Source organism: Episyrphus balteatus, chromosome 2, assembly GCF_945859705.1.
Source record: "Episyrphus balteatus chromosome 2, idEpiBalt1.1, whole genome shotgun sequence".
Classification (NCBI taxonomy): Eukaryota; Metazoa; Arthropoda; class Insecta; order Diptera; family Syrphidae; genus Episyrphus; species Episyrphus balteatus.
Genome location: NC_079135.1, coordinates 44,062,510 through 44,081,285, shown reverse-complemented (window position 1 = coordinate 44,081,285; position 18,776 = coordinate 44,062,510). Strand labels below are relative to the sequence as shown.

The following is an 18,776-nucleotide window of genomic DNA, read 5'->3' as shown; positions in this document are numbered from 1 at the left end:
CATCCAATAGGTGTTTATTTTTTAACGGGTCGCATCGATTTATTATTAAAATTGAATTCGCGAAGTATTTTTCATTTTTCCAATCAGTTTTTTTGGTAACAAAGCTTAATTTTTTGTCATATAAAAAGTGTGAAATGGTGTTACAAGTTGACAAAAAGCAATCAAAACAAATGAGTCAAGTCACTGTATGATGACAGTTTGCACTTAAAGTGAAAAAAAGTGTAGGTGCGGCAGTGGCGAAGAGTGCGAGAAGCTATATGTGTACCTACTTGGGAATAATAATAAAAATAAATTGAAACCTCATATAGAAGGACAACGAACGGCGGCGGCGGCGACAAGGACGAAGATTGTCGGCAAATAAATACAAGTAACTTTACATGAGTACGTACTACTGGCCGATATATAAAATTTTTTAGATGTATGTGTTGGAAATTTATGTTCTCATTCCTGGTCTAAAGGTCCTTGGTAGAGGAATAGAGAGAAATTCAGAGTGCCACCCTGTTTACCACCCATCACCCTATAACACCCATCTTCCCTTATTAGTATCCTGGTTCATTTGTTGCCGGTCGCCCAAGGTCCTTACTACACCACACATATAAACTCCATTCCCACAAAGCAGGAGATCGTCGTTGTTGTTGGACACAACCAACAACGGGTCTGTATGATGCGGTGGGTGGTGGTGGCGGGTGGCAGTGTAAAACTATCTTCCATATGGAAACTTAATTTATGTTTCCAACATATCGCATAGAATTTGTTTCATTTTCTAGTGAAACGAAAGGAATTTATTCCTTTCTTCCTTTTTTTCGGTCAGTCAAATGTGGAAAATAAAATGAAAAAAAAAAAAAAAAAATAAGAAAAATTCTAAGGGAAAAAGAAGAAAGAAGAGAGATTTTCTTCTTTTTTTTTCTCGGTTGAATCCCATTAAATTGGATGACTCTCCTATGTTGTTGTTGTATTATAGAAGCAAAAAAAGTATATTTGTAGATATATTTATGCGAGAGGAAGGATATTGGTAAAAAGTTTTCTATTTTCCAACTTTTCTTACACTCGGGGGTGGTATAGTGGTGGTCTTTTCTTAAATATAGGAAGCCTTACATTTGAAAGAAAAAAAAAAAAAAAAGAAAAAATATAAAAATAAAATAAAGGATGCTTAGAGCCTTGTCCAAACATACATACATTCTACATAGTAGAATATAATGTTTGAATGTATAAAACTTTGGAGTAGATTTGTATTTTTTTCTCCTATATCTATATCACAATATTCATAGAAATGTGTGTGAATTGGATATGTGGATGGAAGAAGGCAAAAAAATAAGGAGGCAGCCAGCAAGTGATGGTGTGATATTATGGGCGATAATTATAGAGAGACAACCTCTCTTTCTGCACAATGTCCGTTTAGAAAAAAAAGGGTCAGTTTTTAATTAAAGACTGTGATGTGGCCTTTTGAAGAAAGAGCTTTTTGGCCTTTCCTATGGGGCATCACACTAATAATATGGAGTATTGTCTGTTGTGTATATGTGTGAAATATCTATTCAATTTATTTCATTCTTTTTTCTATTTCTATTATTTTTTTTTATAGGAAAAATTTTAGTACATTTAAAATAGAATTTTCAACATAAATCGATTTTAAGTATTAAAAAGGATTTTTTGTTATATTTTTAATACATTGATAAATGTTTGACTTAACAATAATTGATATTAAATCAAGGAATTCAAGAACATTCCGATGACTTTTTGAAATTGAAACTCAGCTTTTTACAATTTGTTTTGTTATCAAGCAACTTAAAGATAATTTATTTTACTGAATAAAACACGAATCTTTCATTGTTTACTATAATTTTCTAGTGGAAGACAAATGTACCCGTTTGGATTTGGTGTTTAATATTAGTCAATTTTTTAAAGGTATACTTCTTACTTTTTGGCTAATATCAAAATGACTTATATTAACCAACCCAGCGATATTTTCATTCACATGCAAATATTTTTTAAGACATTAAAATTACGTCAGTCTGGCCTATTAAGACTTAAAAGCAACAAAACTTTAAGATTTCAAGGAAATGTTTACCTATAAGCAGGGAATATGAAGAAATTGAAATTATAACTAGCCATGAAAGCTTAATCAATGAGTACGAGTAGAAAGGTTGCAAGACCTAAAATAAAGTTTTGAATCATGGAATTTCAAGTTATAGGCCTGACAAAATACAAATTAAAAAAAAAAAAACAAATTAACTCAACTTTTAAACATCAGCATTTTTGGAGGTGTTGACGGTGTATAGATATCCCTTTCTTCAAATCTTCCTCTATTCTTTTGATTTTATTACCTATCAAAATTGGATCCGTGGACTACTTACTACTTCTGGCTGCTACGTACTTCAAATCTTTCCATAGTTAAAGTATATAGTTCGGAGCACTTCCAAGCATTTCGAAGCAACCTCACAGAATTCACTTGATGAATTGAAAACACTTTGCAAAAAAATCGAAAGAAAAATTATTTTTAAATGGACACAAAATATTCAATTTTTTTTAGTGTTCACTGTTTGAGTTATATGCGAAAACAATTATTTTACGTCATTTTACTTATGCTTTTGCAGAGAATCACATAATCTACAAACTTTTTTCTAACAAAAGTTGTGTTTGACATACACTGAGTGAAAAGCCACCATAAAACAACGTGAAATCAATGGAAACAACATTGATTTAACTATTATTCGCAATGATTTTGCGTTGAAGATGAACATTTTAAAATCAACCTGGAAAAAACGTTAATTTTTTATGGTTTCGTATCTTGAAGTCACGTAAATCAAAGTAGTTCATCTTTGAAAAAACGACGTTTCAACTTCAATTTATTTTTATTCCCTCAGTGTACCTCACACAGGGGCAAAATGCATGAATTCTTGGCAGAAATTATTTTATGTTATTAAACTGTTGGAAAATGAATAAAAAGCATATATCTAGTGTTTATATAATAATATTATATGTTTTAATGCAATTTTTTTTTTTTTAATGAATTCATTGAAATTTGAAAAATTGAATTGTTGCCATGACATCGCCTGAGTGCCGCATATGCTCAAATAATGTTCGCTTCGTGTCGTAATAAAAGTATCACTTAACCTGATCCTACAAAAAAAAAACATAGAAACAGATATTTAAAAAAAAACATAATTTTTTTAGTCAAACTTTCTAAAAAGCGCAAATATGCGCAGCTTTTTATTGATATATCCACAATAACACATGATATATTATCAAATAAGACTAATTTCGAAGATATGATTTGATCTGATCATAAATAGAGCTTTAGATGGAAAAAAAGAAAAATATAATTTGTTCTCCAAAACTACACTCAACTTTCAAAAATTCACCAAAATTGTATTAAATCACACAGAATTATAATTTTACATAAACATCGTTAGCAAACCTGTGAGGGTTAAATCCATTTAAAAAAAAAATATAAAAATTAAAGCACCACTAAAAATTTGACTTGAACACTTGTTCGTTTTTTTCGATTTAATCGCAGTTGATAAAATCACTTCTCATAATGCACAAGTTCAAACGAATGACGTTGACGTGGTCAACTTGCAAACAGTATTATCACAATTTTCATCTGTTTGCATAGTTTGGATATTTAACTGTACAGTCCAGCAATTTTTTTTTTTATTCCCCCACATTTTTTTTTTAATTTCTGCCAAGAATTCATGCATTTTGCCCCAGTGTGTGCCTGGTGTAAACTATAATCTCCCATCTCGGGAATTACAATTTCAGTTTTTTCTAGAGGCCGTATAGAAACCAATATTAGGTACTTTATCTTCAAAATGAGAAAATTTAGTAAAACTTACCAAAAATTTAGATGTCAACCAATAAAAAAGTTCTTTTAACAAACAGTAATAAAGTATCCAATTCCTAACACTTTTCGCTGTGTCTCGAGAAAAACAGCTTGCTATAGTAATAATTGTATTATTTAGTCAAAATTTTCGATTCCAAATAATTCAAAATTTTATGATATGGTTTACTAAATTATAAAACTTAACTTATAATTTTATGTGAATCTGAATTTTGAGGTACGTATGTTACCTGCAGTTGTTCTTAGTTAAAAAATTACTAAAATCTTTTATTGTCTTCTATCTTTTGCTCGAGAATCTCTGAATTTATAACCTAATCGAAAATACGTTGAAAGGTTTGCTTGCATTTTCCTGAACTTTTAAAATATCCCTCGCTTTTCAATCATCATTTCCAGACGATCGATTTCTAAGTAAATCAAGTTCCTTAAACCATAATTATGTGTGTCCATCATTGCTCAAAAATAGAAAACCCTCTAAAAATTTGTCTTTCCTTATTTATACTCCTAAGTTTTTAAGACATGATGTTTTTACAATCGTCGTTTCTTTTCCTGAACCCAAGAAGAAAGAATTAAAAAAAAAATTAAAACCCTCCCCCTTTATTTGCTCAGCCAACAATAAAAATTACAAAAAATGATATCTCCAAGTAAAGAAGTTACAATCAATCAAAAAATCAAACTCTCAGTGTTATTCTTAATCAAAAGTGTCCACTTTAACATGAAAAATTAAATTTTGATTGATTTATCGACCCCTATTTCCATCTTACTTAATATTCACTTTATCTAATCAGTTTTTTTTCGTCTTCTTCTTTTTTTTTACAGTAATAACAAAGATGGCTGCATCAATATATGCAACCCCACCACCCGATTTGAGTAGCGAGGACACAGCACTTAGTGATGCATCAAATTCATCACATTTGAGTAATACAAGTTCCCACCATAGCAGTTCAAAACACTCGACATCGCGTGAAGGAACATCGTCGAATGGTGGCGAACGCAGAGCATCATCAGGTGGCGGTGGCGGAAGAGAAACAACAGAAAGAATAGGATTAGGAGGAAATAACAGTAGTAGTAGTAAAAAACATCATCACCATAAGAGAAGTATTGCTGACGTTTTAATGGGTCATAATCAAGCATTAATGGCACAAGCACTCACATCATCTAGTTCAGCATTATTGGATGCCCTACAATTTGATCAGTCAAAGAAGAGACGAAAACAAACGACACCCATACGATTGGCGGCGTTAAATTTGAGTGCCAAAATTGGAGAAGGTGGTGACCAGAATATGGATAATGCTGAACAACAGCAGATAGATGGCGCCCAACACGAGCACAATAATGGAAATGTCAAAGAAGAATTGATAAATCACCATGAAGAAATTATACAAAATGAAGACTATGAAGATAAATTGACGAAAATATTTCTTCCCAAACTCGTTGGTCAATTGAATCCATTCGAGTTGTTACAAAGAAACATATCACCACTGGAGAATTTCCAGGAAAATACAAGCAAACCTAAAAGTCCCGAAAGGGAAGAGAAAAATCAGCTTCAACAACAGCAAGAATCAGACGCAATGGCAAATTATTCTCAGATATTCTGCAAGGAATGTGGTGAGAATTTCGACTCGGACTTGAGGCTAAGGTTTCATATTATGCAAGAACATGCCCCCGGTAGCCAACAACAATATGATGGCAGGAGGAATTTGTCTGATGAACAGCAAACCATTGACATGCTTTCATCAGTGAAAGTGAAACTTGAAAGAAATGATGAAGATGAAATGACATCGCCCATGCAAGACAGTCGGGCTTCACAAAAACCCGAACAATGGATGTCATCAATGCCTGCTTTGGGATTTCCATTTCCTCCAGAGGCAGCAGCAGCTGCTGCTTTCTCCAGTGGATACCTGTCACAGCTTCCACTTTTAGGAGTTCCCTCAGGTTTTCCATCTGTGGATGGCTTGACCCGCCCTCCATTGAGAATATTTAATCCCGAGGCTTATTGTGATCTTTGCAATAAGGAATTTTGCAATAAGTACTTCCTCAAGACACACAAAGCCAACAAACATGGAATTTACGATCCCACATGCACTTCCACAGATTCGGGAATGACAAATGCCCCTTCCATGGGAGCCATGAGTCAAGTTTTTCACCTTCAGTTGCAACAACAACAGCAAATGGAACAAGCAGCACAGTTTCAAGCTGCCCAACAGCAACAACAACAACAACAGCAGCAACAGCAACAACAGCAACAGATACAACAACAACAGCAACAACTACAACCACAGCAAATAGCTCCACCAGCTCCCATGATCCCATGCGATGTTTGCTCGAAGAAATTCACCAATATTTTCGCCATGAAACGGCATCGTACCAAAACTCATGAAGTTCCACCACCCACTTCCATAAATCCACCAAACATCACCACCACCACAACCATCTCTACTGCCAGTTCAAGTCCCCAAGAAATGAAATACGATACCGAAACAGTAACTACCCCATCACAGGGGAATTCCATCAATGACAAGGATAACATCCTCCCAGAGAACAAGGACACTTCAGCGTCCGCCTCGTTATCGGGTAATCTCCATTTGCCAGAGGGCTTTAGAGAAGATTTTCAAGTTGAACAAGAAGATGTATCCTTCACCCCACAGCCACGTAAGCTGTCACCCTCATCACAGCAACAAGCCCGAGAATCAAATTTCTCCTTCGACAAGCTCAAGCGATTAGGTGTATTAAATCCAGAGGCATTTTGCGATCTATGTTGCAAGGAGTATTGCAATAAATATTTCCTTAGGACACACAAATGGAAGCGACACGGAATCTTTGTGCCACCAGATGATGCCAAAGATGATATCAAAATGCAGTGGCCATTCTTTGCCATGCAAACAACTCCTCTCAATCTGATGATGGCCAATGAGAAACTCATGGAACAAAAGATTCGTTCGTCCATGGAAGGTATGGAAAAGGACTCGGCCAAACGGTTGAAGTTCGATATGGATAATAAAACATTGAATGGTCAAGTTGAGAAAGATAATGGCCTCTCGCCACCTGGTGAGTCATCAACCGACCAAATGACACCACAACAACAAAGTGACTCTGAAGCTGTAGGTCTGAATCTGCAAAAGCTCCAGTCGATGATTATGCAACTGAACGATCTCAATTGCAAACGTCCAGTTCCTTGTAATTTCTGTGGAAAGGAAATGGAAAACCAGTACGTTTTGCATGCCCACATAGCCACAGAACACTCCATGATGGACAACAACAATGGAAGCAATCCTCCACCTTTCATGGGAATTAAGCTTTCTCCCGCTTCATCTCCATCGGCTATGCAGGGAATGTCACCTAGTGAAGTTTGCAAGCAGTGTGATAGGGAATTCTCCAATCTTTTTGAATTAAAACAACATATCGCTGAGGCTCATCCTTTGTCCGGCAGTCTTAGCAACAATAGCCCACTACGGGATGGCTTTGTCACTCCTGAGCGACCGATTAATGCCAGCTCTAGTGGCCCAACAACACCTGGGATCGCTGCTGGCCAAATCGATCGAACTCGTGCTCCATACACTATCACACCAACCAGCAGCTATTGTGAGATCTGCAATAAGGAACTTTGCAACAAATATTTCATGAAGACACACATGCAACGCATGCATGGCATTGAAATTGAAAATGGCGCCCAAATCGGAGGAGTTGTCTGCAACATTTGCAACAAAGAACTTTGCAGCAAGTACTTTCTGCGAGTTCACAAACACAACACGCACGGCATTGTCGATGAAGGCTCTCCTCTGCCTCAATCTCGGCAGAGCAATGGCATAGAGATGCCACAAGATAACCCCGATATGGTCAACAGTTCCTTCCCCGGTGACTCTAAAGCAGCTGATTTAGCAGGAGTCGATTTCAACACCAGATACTTTACCCACTATACTGAAGTGTGTCCGCTTTGTAGTCGGCGATTCCGTAGTGCAAAATGGCTACGAGCTCATTTGATGAGCGATCATGGCCCATCTGGAGTGGATAAGCTTCGTGAAATGGAATTACAGCTTGGAGCTGCTTTTAGTAAACCAACGAGTCCAACTTTGAAAATTCCAAATGGAAACAGCATGCCTCAGCAAAACCCCCTTAACAATATCAATTCGAATCTCTTGGTGAAGAATCCTTTCCCAGGGATCTTCGGTGCAGAAAATCCACTTCAGTCACCGCGATTCAAAGAATATCAGTGTTCACTTTGCTCATTCTCCACACCGTATTATGCGTTCCTATTCATCCACGAGCGATCACATTCAATTCTAAGTGGAACACCATCGGCTCCATCTGTGCCAGCCACATCGCCACCAGATGCTCCCATCAAATCTGAAACAGCGGTCTCAATAGCCAAAGAGATTACCAATACTGCTGATGTTGCTGGAAATAACCAGACAACAAATTCAACTACAAAAACTGCTGTGTCCTCGTCATCTTCGTCATCCTCTTCAACGTCTTCGGGGGGAACTCCGACAACAACACCAGCCTCAACACCGGTACCGCAAACACCACAAGAAACTGCCAAACGAGATACACCATCAGCGGTGCCGACACCAATAGTGTCGTGTCCAAAAACGAATCTAGCAACTTCTGTGCCCGCAACATCATCTCCATTAGCAACATCAACAATTACAACAACATCAACATCATCATTTTCATCATTTAACTTCGATGTCAATGTTTTGCAAGAAGTCGCAAATAAGTCTAACCGACCGGTAGCTTATGCAGTTCCTCAGGATCAAAACGGAACCTTTGTTGCTAGCAACGAATTGATGCAGTCTTTTTATGTTCATGAGAACCCAACATTAGAGGGTAATAACGATGGATCATCGAATAACAACAGGTTTGTCCCAGCTCTTATATATTTACCAGTTAGGGAACGTATTTCAGGTCCAATTACTGTGTCATTTACTTTGACACCAGCATAAATTTCTTAATTTTTTCTATAATTTTTTTAATTTGTAGAAATATGTCATAAACAAATGTTGCCAGATGGGTTTTTTTTATTCTTTTTTAACAAATCTTCTTAAAATTCAAATAAATAAAGTAAACAACATTTTACATAATATATATTTTTTTTCACATGAAACTAAACCTAAAGACTGAGTGCGAAATTTATTACTTAAAACAAAAAACATTTACCAGTCATAGAAAAATTAAAAAAAAAAAATTAATAAAGAGAAAAAATGCATCTGGCAACAATTTTATAATTTTAGTTTTAAATTTGTTTTTTAAATTTAGTGATTAATGAAAAAAGTTCCTAAAAACATATATAAATATATAAAATAGAGTTTATATATTAAATTAAAAAATATATATAATATTAATTCTTAATAAAAAAAAGAAACATGATATAAAATTTCAGATAGTTAAATCAAAGCTTGAAAGTATATAGGAATAATATAATTTTGATTTTAAACTATATTTCTATTTAACTTATTATTTAGTTTTTGTTTTTTAAATAAAAAATGAAGATAATGAAAGGAGTAATTTTTTTTATTAAATATACATAAATTAAAACTGCTTGCTCAAGATTTTTATATTTATTATTTATTTTTCTTCAAACTAAAATGCATACATTTTTGGATTTTATTTTTCTGGAATGCACGGAGGTTCATTTAGCTTAAAAGTTTTTTTTAAATTTTTTTTTGTTGTTACTTTAGTAGCCTTGAATAAAAGATAAATGGAATATCAGTTTTTTATCAGAAAACAAAAATAAAGTTGACTTTTGTCAATTTTATCCCCAACTCTCCTAACTTTTATGACGACAGTTCTTAAATTACAAAATCAGTATGACAGATGCAAGTTTTGTTTCGAAAAAAAAGTAAAAGAACAGAACTGCCTTCACTGGGCTCAAGTTTCTTAAAAAAACTTGGTTCGTTTCTGATGGAAGTAGCAAATATCAGATCTGGTAAATGAGAGTTGATTTTTTTAAAAGTTCTCCCAAAGCAAACGTTCTCCAATTTTGTAACTACTAAGTACCTTAAAAGAAACGCAGATAATGACAACTCTTTAATTTAAGAATTGTCAGGTTCATTAAATTAGAGAGTATTTGATTCATTTCTGCTTGTTTGAAAATCCTTATTTTGGTTGATTATTCTTAATATAAAAAAGAGGTTATATTTACATTAAACTGTTATACTGATATATTGTTATACAACAGAGTGTAGAAACACAGATTCATCTTGATTTAAATCTTAATAAGACACAGTGATATGGTCAAAAATACTGTTATACTGTTATACAAAAGATCGAACGTTTGTTCAATAAAATCTCCCTGAAAAACATAACATGTATTTGAGATTGATCAATTACAAATAAAAGTGTCACCTAGCTTCTCTCAAGTGACATGTGACTGTTATATTTTGTGATGAACTGTCAGTGTCAATTTGCTACAATTTTATGACCTGATATCCAATATATTTGTACTAAAAAATAACTTATTTGTTGAGTTTGAAGAATATACTCCGACATTCCAGAAAGAAAAATAATGTAAAGAAAAAATAAAACATTAAAAGCATTTATGTATAACACTTAATTTTTCTTTTTTTCACTGTGTAATATCTTGTGTATATACATTTTTAATAAATAAATAAAACGTAACAAAAAAAATTAAATTATAATCAAAAAAAGGTATCTCAGGGCAAAAGTACAATTTACATCCAGTAAACGTAATTATTACTTACTAAACAAAAAAGACAAATGAAAAAAACAAATAACTTAAAAACACATATAAAGCTACCTCATATACAATAATAAATTATTATTATAAATTAGGAAAATTACCTCATTTATTATTAAATTTTATTTTAAATTTTTTGTATAATTTTAATTTAATATTATTTAAACTTTAAGTATTAAATGTAAAAAAAATGTCGTCACATTCCCATAACAACAAAAAAAAAAATAGTCATATACAAAAGACACATTCCAAAAAAAAAAACAATGTCCTAGTCTTTATTTAAACAAAATCTAGTCATAAAAATCCCAAAGAAAAAAAAAAGCAAGTCTTCGCTTAGCGCAGCTTAATCCAAACTAAAATTTAAAACAAAAATAAGAAAAAACAAAAAATAAATTATTGTTTTTTTTTTTCAAAAATTTCTTCGTTAAGTTTCTTTCCTTTGTAAATTTTTTCTAGAACTTAAGGTGTTTTTTCTGGAAAGAAAATTTTTACGAAGAAATTTTTTTTCATGAAAAAAAAAAATTATATTTTCCATTCGGTAATTGCTATTTACAATTTAAATTGAAATTTAAAATGCTGTGTGCCTTATAGCAATTGCTGTTAACTGTATAAAAAAAAAAAAACAAACATTATGTATTAAAATAATTTTTAATTTTGAATGCAAATTTTTTTACCAAATAGAACAAATTTTTTGTTAAAATATTTTATTTTTTATAATATAATTTTATATTTAATTATTTTATTTTAATTTAATAAAAAACAAAATTGTGAAAAAAATTATGATTTTCTTTTATTTATTTGTGTTTAATTTTTTAATATTTTAGATTTTTTATCTTATTTTTTTATTGATGACGACAAAACAAAATTAATCCAATTTGATGTCCGGAGATTAGATTCATTTATCATCGTTTGAAGGGTTTTTTGTTTGATATTCTCTTTCCATTACAAACGAAAAAAATGTAACTACAAGTAGTTAACGTAAATTAAATGGAAGTAGGTACACAGTTTTAAAATTGATTGATTGCATTCCACTTTTTTTTTTGTAAAAAACTTCAAGGAGGTGTGTTAAAGGAAGTAATTTTTTTATTTTACAAATGCACCCTTGGTATTCCTTTCTATGACTCGTGTTGAACACACTCTTTTCTTTTCGTTCAATTCAAATTACATAAAAAACCCAAAAAAATAAAACAAATTTTTAGCAGGAAATAAAATCCACCCCATACTGTGTGCAACAGAAATAATTATTCCCCTATTTTTTGGTAACACCACTGCTGGTGTTGGACAATGAAAAATAGTTTCTGTAACAATACAATAAGAAATAAAAAAAAAAAAATCATTGCAATGTGGTTTATCAAAAAAAGAAAAAAGTAAACAAAATACGGGTAGAAAATATTTTCATGTTGTTTTCACTTTTTTATTGAAAAGACGAAACAAAAAAAAAAAACAAGAAGAAAAGAAAATTATAGGGTATCGTTAAGTCAAGGGTACCAGCATTTTATTGGTTTAAACTATCAAATGATGTGACTGACTTGACTATTATTATTATTAGGATGTTTTCATCAATTGGATGACAAATTTTTAAAAAGACCAAACATACCTACCTAAGGGAATCGCTCAATTGAGATTAATTTATAGGAAAAATTAATGTGGGAGAAAGTCTTAAGATTTTACATTGGAGTGTTGAGAATAATTATATTATTATACCAATAATTGATATACTAAGGAAACTGATTATTCTGATTCGCTGTTAAAAACGAACCATAATTTAAAATTTGGAAGATTTGTTGAAGATTAACAAGTTTTTGATTCAAAAATTAAAAGGATCCTTTGGAAAAAAAATTGTTTCTTAAAACATCTAACTTATCCCTCATTTATTTCAATTTAAATCAGAATACTAAGCATCTAGCAATATAGGAGTTTTATCTGAAAAGTAGATTGAAGAAAAATGGTCTTGACATATTGTTCTTCTGAACGACTCAAATATCTATGAACAAATTCACTCGAAAAAATTCAATTGATTATATGCCTTGTACGAGTAATTTCATAGAGTAAAAACTTTGCAGCAGTATGGGAGTAAGAAAGACCCTTTCATAATTCACATCAAATAAACAAATTGTAATTTGACTGAAAAAGTAGTCTTAGGCACTTGTTGGAAAAACAAATAAAGTAAATAGACATCCCTTCAAAAGCGAATTTTTTTTTAAGAAATGGAAAAAAAATTGGTAGGAATTTTTATAAAATCAGACTAAAAAACTACATTATTCATACAATTTTGAAAATGTAAATTTTTTAGTTGTTCCATTATAACACTTGAAACAATCATTAGTTGGAAAAAATGCTGATAAGTTATCCTATAAAAAATGTGTGATACTCAGCTATTTTCAATCTTGAATATATAGGCCAGTCATTATGTCGGAAAAAACGGCTTAGAAATGCAAAATGACCGAGAAAGCTAAATTTTGGATATGTTGTAGAGGATGCTTAAAAAAGCTTAACTTGAAGTTTTCGACCAAGATTTCCTATGAGCTTTTTCCGCCATTTTGAAAAAAGGATAAAATTGGTTTTTTGACAATAACTCGGCTATCTGACGAGATGCGAAAATTTTACAAAAAGCTTTTTTGTAGCTTTTAACGAGTTCTACAATTCATGCATACACTTTTTTTGTGTATCATGAACCGTTTTCGAGATATCGATTAAAAAAGTCAAAAATTTAGGACATGCCATTTGTTTTTTGGCATAATCTATTTTTGGGTGATGAATATCGAAAAAATTATTAAAATAAAATTTGTAGACCACATTCAGACCTACAATGTCGTATTTTTATATTTTTTTTTGGACAAAAATTACGACTTCCAGCCGGCCGCAAAGTCGTTTAGTCCGCACCCACCGCCAAGCAAGCCGCCGCGCCCGTTTGGTTGTAAAGAAAACAATCATTCATGTTTTTTTTTAATGTTTATATTATTATATCAGTAACACATACATACAAATGAATGTACTTATTTAATAAATAATGAGAAGAAGATGGTAATGGTTTTTTTGTAATCCTCAATTTTGTAAATACAGTATACCGGCTTTTTGTGTTGATTGTGCATTTTGTAATTTGCTTCAATCTCTATATTATTTAGTTCATCAAAATTGCAATTAGATCAGTGCCAATAATTTTTGAAAATAAAAAAAATTATTAGCAGCATATTGGTGGTTGGAAAATTTAGGATAAATGGTATATGAAAGGGGAAAAATAAATTGCCCACAAACTAATTGGTGGAAAAGGGTGGATGGGCGAAAAAGTGGGGTTGGTGTCAAAAATCGTGGTTTTTTACGATTTGTGTCAAAAGTAGACCTCCTATCGAAAAAAGTTAAATGCAAAAGTTGTGGATAATAAAAGTGTCATAACTTTTACTCAAACCATTTTTTTATATAATCTCAAAAATATTGAAAAAATGAAAAAAATACGATATTTTTATTTTTTATTTTTATCTTTTACCAAAATGGTTTGATTTTAACAAATCTTGGTTAAAAATGACTTTGTTATGTTTTATATCTATGTTTTTTGAGCAAAAAGTTAATGTTTGGATTTTTGACGAATTTAATTTGAAAAAATAGCTTATTTTTCAATCCAAAAAGTTTTTGATTTTTGAAAAGCTTGGAATGCAGTTACTTAGATTAAAACCTTTTATTTAAGATTGTATGGAAGAACTATACTTTTAATTTAGAAAATATTGAGAAAAATTGAAAAAAAAAACAAAAAAACGATTTTGAAGATCGTTTTTTCCTTAAATGACAGTAATATTGGCGAGAAATAATTTTCCATAGAAACCAAATTATACTTTTCTAATGGCCTTTGACCTTCTTAATTTCATTCTAGCATTAGAATAGCTCTAACGTGAAAAGTTTTTGAGATATTGTATATTTTGAACGTTCAAAACACTATTTTTGTGATGTATTGGCATGATAATATCTCAACTTGATGTGATAGAATTTTTCTGACTAAAGATTCGAGCTCATAATACAATTTCTAAAAAAAAAAAACTTTTTGACTAATGAAATCGAACAAGGCATTCACCCACCCCCATTCCCCCAATTAGTTTGCGGGCAATTTATTTTTCCGCTTTCATACACCATTTATCCTAAATTTTCCAACCACCAATATGCTGCTAATAATTTTTTTTATTTTCAAAAATTATTGGCACTGATCTAATTGCAATTTTGATGAACTAAATAATATAGACATTGAAGCAAATTACAAAATGCACAATCAACACAAAAAGCCTGTATACTGTATTTACAAAATTGAGGATTACAAAAAAACCATTACCATCTTCTTCTCATTATTTATTAAATAAGTACATTCATTTGTATGTATGTGTTACTGATATAAAAATATAAACATTAAAAAAAAAACATGAATGATTGTTTTCTTTACAACCAAACGGGCGCGGCGGCTTGCTTGGCGGTGGGTGCGGACTAAACGACTTTGCGGCCGGCTGGAAGTCGTAATTTTTGTCCAAAAAAAAATATAAAAATACGACATTGTAGGTCTGAATGTGGTCTACAAATTTTATTTTAATAATTTTTTCGATATTCATCACCCAAAAATAGATTATGCCAAAAAACAAATGGCATGTCCTAAATTTTTGACTTTTTTAATCGATATCTCGAAAACGGTTCATGATACACAAAAAAAGTGTATGCATGAATTGTAGAACTCGTTAAAAGCTACAAAAAAGCTTTTTGTAAAATTTTCGCATCTCGTCAGATAGCCGAGTTATTGTCAAAAAACCAATTTTATCCTTTTTTCAAAATGGCGGAAAAAGCTCATAGGAAATCTTGGTCGAAAACTTCAAGTTAAGCTTTTTTAAGCATCCTCTACAACATATCCAAAATTTAGCTTTCTCGGTCATTTTGCATTTCCAAATGTATATAATGACTGGCCTAATAATGCCGGAACAGGGATGCATTATCAGAAAATTTTTGACCGGTGCTATAATATCTTGATTAAAAAGATGTGGAAAAATGTCGATTTCGATGTTATTCTGCTTCGACATCAAAAGGAACGGTAACTTGACAGTTTTATCTAAAATTTCAAACATCTAAAAAAAAAGCGCTTCAATGAAAACAAAATACCTTTTTTTCCCCAAAGAATCGATTCTTTGAAAAACTCCTCTTTGAGATGGATTTATAAAGATTTTCAAAAACAATGCAATTTTGACAAATGCAAAACGTCAAACCAAAGTATTGGAAATTACACAAAAATCATCTGAAGCAAGTTTGAAGAAAATCGATCAATTCACTTAGTGTGGCGTACAAATTCATTAAAGTAATAACATTGCGAAATTTTCGACAAAAGTTAGTTTTTGACAGTCGAAAGGGTATTGTTTTATACATGTTTCGACATAAACTACCTAATAAATTACAAACAGTATAGTACCACTAACATAACCTTTTATTTTTCAAAATATCTATAATTTCAAGTCATGGTAGTGAGCTCCTTTTAAATTTAGTTCCTAGAAACTATGTAAAGTTCTAGTTTTTTTTTTTAAATTTGTTTGTACACTTGTATTGAAAGTTACTTCGTAAGGATAAAAAGAAAGATTGACGAATGATTCAGAGTCACTTCGTGGTACTTCAAAACATACCCTAAGTTTTTGAAAAATAAATGACTTTTTGACTTTTGACTTCTAGAACAATAGCTTCTAGAATTTTCTTGTTAGAACTTCAAATAAGGCTATGAATGTTTTATTTATAGACTGCCCCCTAATTTTCAGTCAAAATAAGAGATCATTACAGAATTTTCGGGGTTGAAAGTTTTAATATTTTTTATTTCGCTAGAGATTATTAGTTCGCCAGAGCAATGGACGGTTACGACATCCCAACGGTCTGTAAGCTGTGTCCATGTTCTGTACCTATTATCTCTGGCGACAAAATATTTGAATGACTTTAATTCCATTTTATCTCATCAAAATAAAATAAAATTTCCTTCAAAATCATAATTTCTTAATTCATAAATACTGAATTTGAAAGAAATTTAGCTTAATTTAGGAAGTAAATGGATTTGAGAGACATTGAAAAACGTTTATCGCAATTAATAAAGTTACAGAACAGCAGTTGTCCTGTATTCAAATCCAGTCCCCAATAGATAATTGAATTTGGTTTAAAATTAATGTCAAACAAGCATCAAAATGAAAATCGTGTTTCAAGCTTCTTGAATAATTTTTTTTTCTACGGAATTTTTTTCAGAAGAACGGTAGCATTCATATAAATAACTTCTTTTAGGATCCGAGTTTTTAGTACCTCTTCCTCTTAAAATAATTTGAACTCTTCAGAAATGTAATATGATTCACTAAAGATTTCTCTGACAAAAGATGCATTTGATGAAGTTTTCTCCATTCTATAATTCACCAATCAAAAGCTAAGATGACACGAGAAAATATTCCTTTCAAAGTGACTAAACTATAAATAAAAACTGGTCGTATTTAAATCATTGGTATCATTTCTACTTATTTTTTTTAAGACGGGATACGTTGCCCTAAAAATTTAAGGCCTCATAATGCACCTTCTAAATCTACGTAAATTTTAATCTATAGATTTTATTTGCGAAACGTATTAAAAAAAAAACTAACTTTCACCTAAAAAAAATGTGTTGATGCCTGCTGCGCGATTTCCCTAAATCGAGAAGGGAGATTAAAAATTTTTCAATACAAAAAAAGGAAAAAAAAAACTGTTAAAAAATCCATTAAAATCTGTTTTTTTTTTTCAAATAACACAACACGCATTTCGAACGCATTTTGCTTCCGGTCAAACGCATCCATTATAATCCTGAAAAAAAAAACTCCTGCATATAAAATTTGCAGCTGCATTTTCCTAATTAAAAAAAAAATACATGTGAAAAGAAAAATCCATACATTATTTCTGTCCTCTTAAAAAATCAATCAATACAATATACAGCCAGCCACACACATTATAATATTTAGTAGCAGTAGTCATGGCTATACCCTCGCTGTCAATAAAAATTTCCCAATCATGGTCATCCGATACAGTTACAAAAGGCTCTCTGGTTCTTTATTTGAAAATCTATAATTATATATTCTACCATGTCACGTGCCGTTTTTCAAGGGATGCAAATTATTTTTTTTCCTGTGTTTTTCATTTCAAAAAAACGAGATTAAACTTCTTCCCCATACAATTTTTATAGACATTTGATACGAAATGACGAAAATTTTCACTCTCTATACAAGATGATGACCCTAAAGGTCAATGTCAACGTTTGAATGCATGAATGCATTCAGTCATTTTAATAGTTTCTATTTGTGATGAAGGAAAGGAATTTTAGTTTTATTTTTTTTTCTGAAAATGTCCTGGAGATCTTTACCTTTCTGATGCACATGTCCCTTGGTGTTTCCTTTCTTCATTTCCATTTTTATTTGGTCTTTTGTTCCGGATTGTTTTTTTTTTTCCTGTTTTTCCATCTTTTATGTAACACATCATATTTTGAATATAGGGGTGCATTTCTTCTTCCTTTTTAATACCTATACAAAATTTTGTATTTTTACCCAAAAATTATAATCTGCGCACCCTTATTGATTTTATTCATTTTTATGCAAAAATTGTATCGATTACAATAAAAGCAAAAGCGAAGATAATAATTTATGCAAAACAAAAAGGAGGAAATTAAAGTGAGGAGCGTATGCAAATTAATTTTGAAAAAAGTATTACAAGGGCTGAAGAACACGCAGTTGACACACTTCCTTACTTTCTTTTATTCAAATTGGTCCTTAAACAGTCAGAAAAAAAAAATGTACCTACATCCTTCGAATCAAATTGGATTGATTACATAAAACTTTTGTAGAAAAAAAAAATATTTAACAAAAAAAAGAATATTGATGTGTGAATGTAAAAAAAAAAATTCTTAAAATATTTCCAAACATATTTATTTTTAAAATTAACAAAAAAAAAAAAAACAAACATAAAAAATAATTAAGTACCTTAAAATGAGCAAACAAAATCAAAAGGATAATGTGAAAAATATATATTTCCATTATCCACCTTTAAAATAAAAAAATCTTTAACAAAAACTATTTTTAAAATAAAAAAAAACTTAGTAAGTAAGAAAAAAAACATTTTTTAGGCATAGTTCTAAAAAAATCAAATTCCATAATTAAAAATTTGCTATAAACAATGTTTATAAACAAAAAACATTTATTTTTAATATTTTAATTTAATTTCCTAAGTTTTGTAATATTTTTA

General features: G+C 31.1%; 1 protein-coding gene across 1 annotated transcript in view; it reads left to right on the top strand.

The window, feature by feature from the left end:
• The window catches only part of LOC129912141 (uncharacterized), a 30,423-nt gene extending 21,527 nt beyond the window's left edge, over nucleotides 1-8,896 (top strand). The window contains exons 2-3 of the mRNA XM_055990265.1: nucleotides 4,655-5,129; nucleotides 5,220-8,896. Of these exons, the coding sequence (XP_055846240.1) occupies nucleotides 4,666-5,129; nucleotides 5,220-8,778 (4,023 nt within the window). The 5' untranslated portion in view covers nucleotides 4,655-4,665 and the 3' untranslated portion in view covers nucleotides 8,779-8,896. The remainder of the gene's footprint in view (nucleotides 1-4,654; nucleotides 5,130-5,219) is intronic.
• The last annotated feature ends 9,880 nt before the right edge of the window (nucleotides 8,897-18,776 follow it).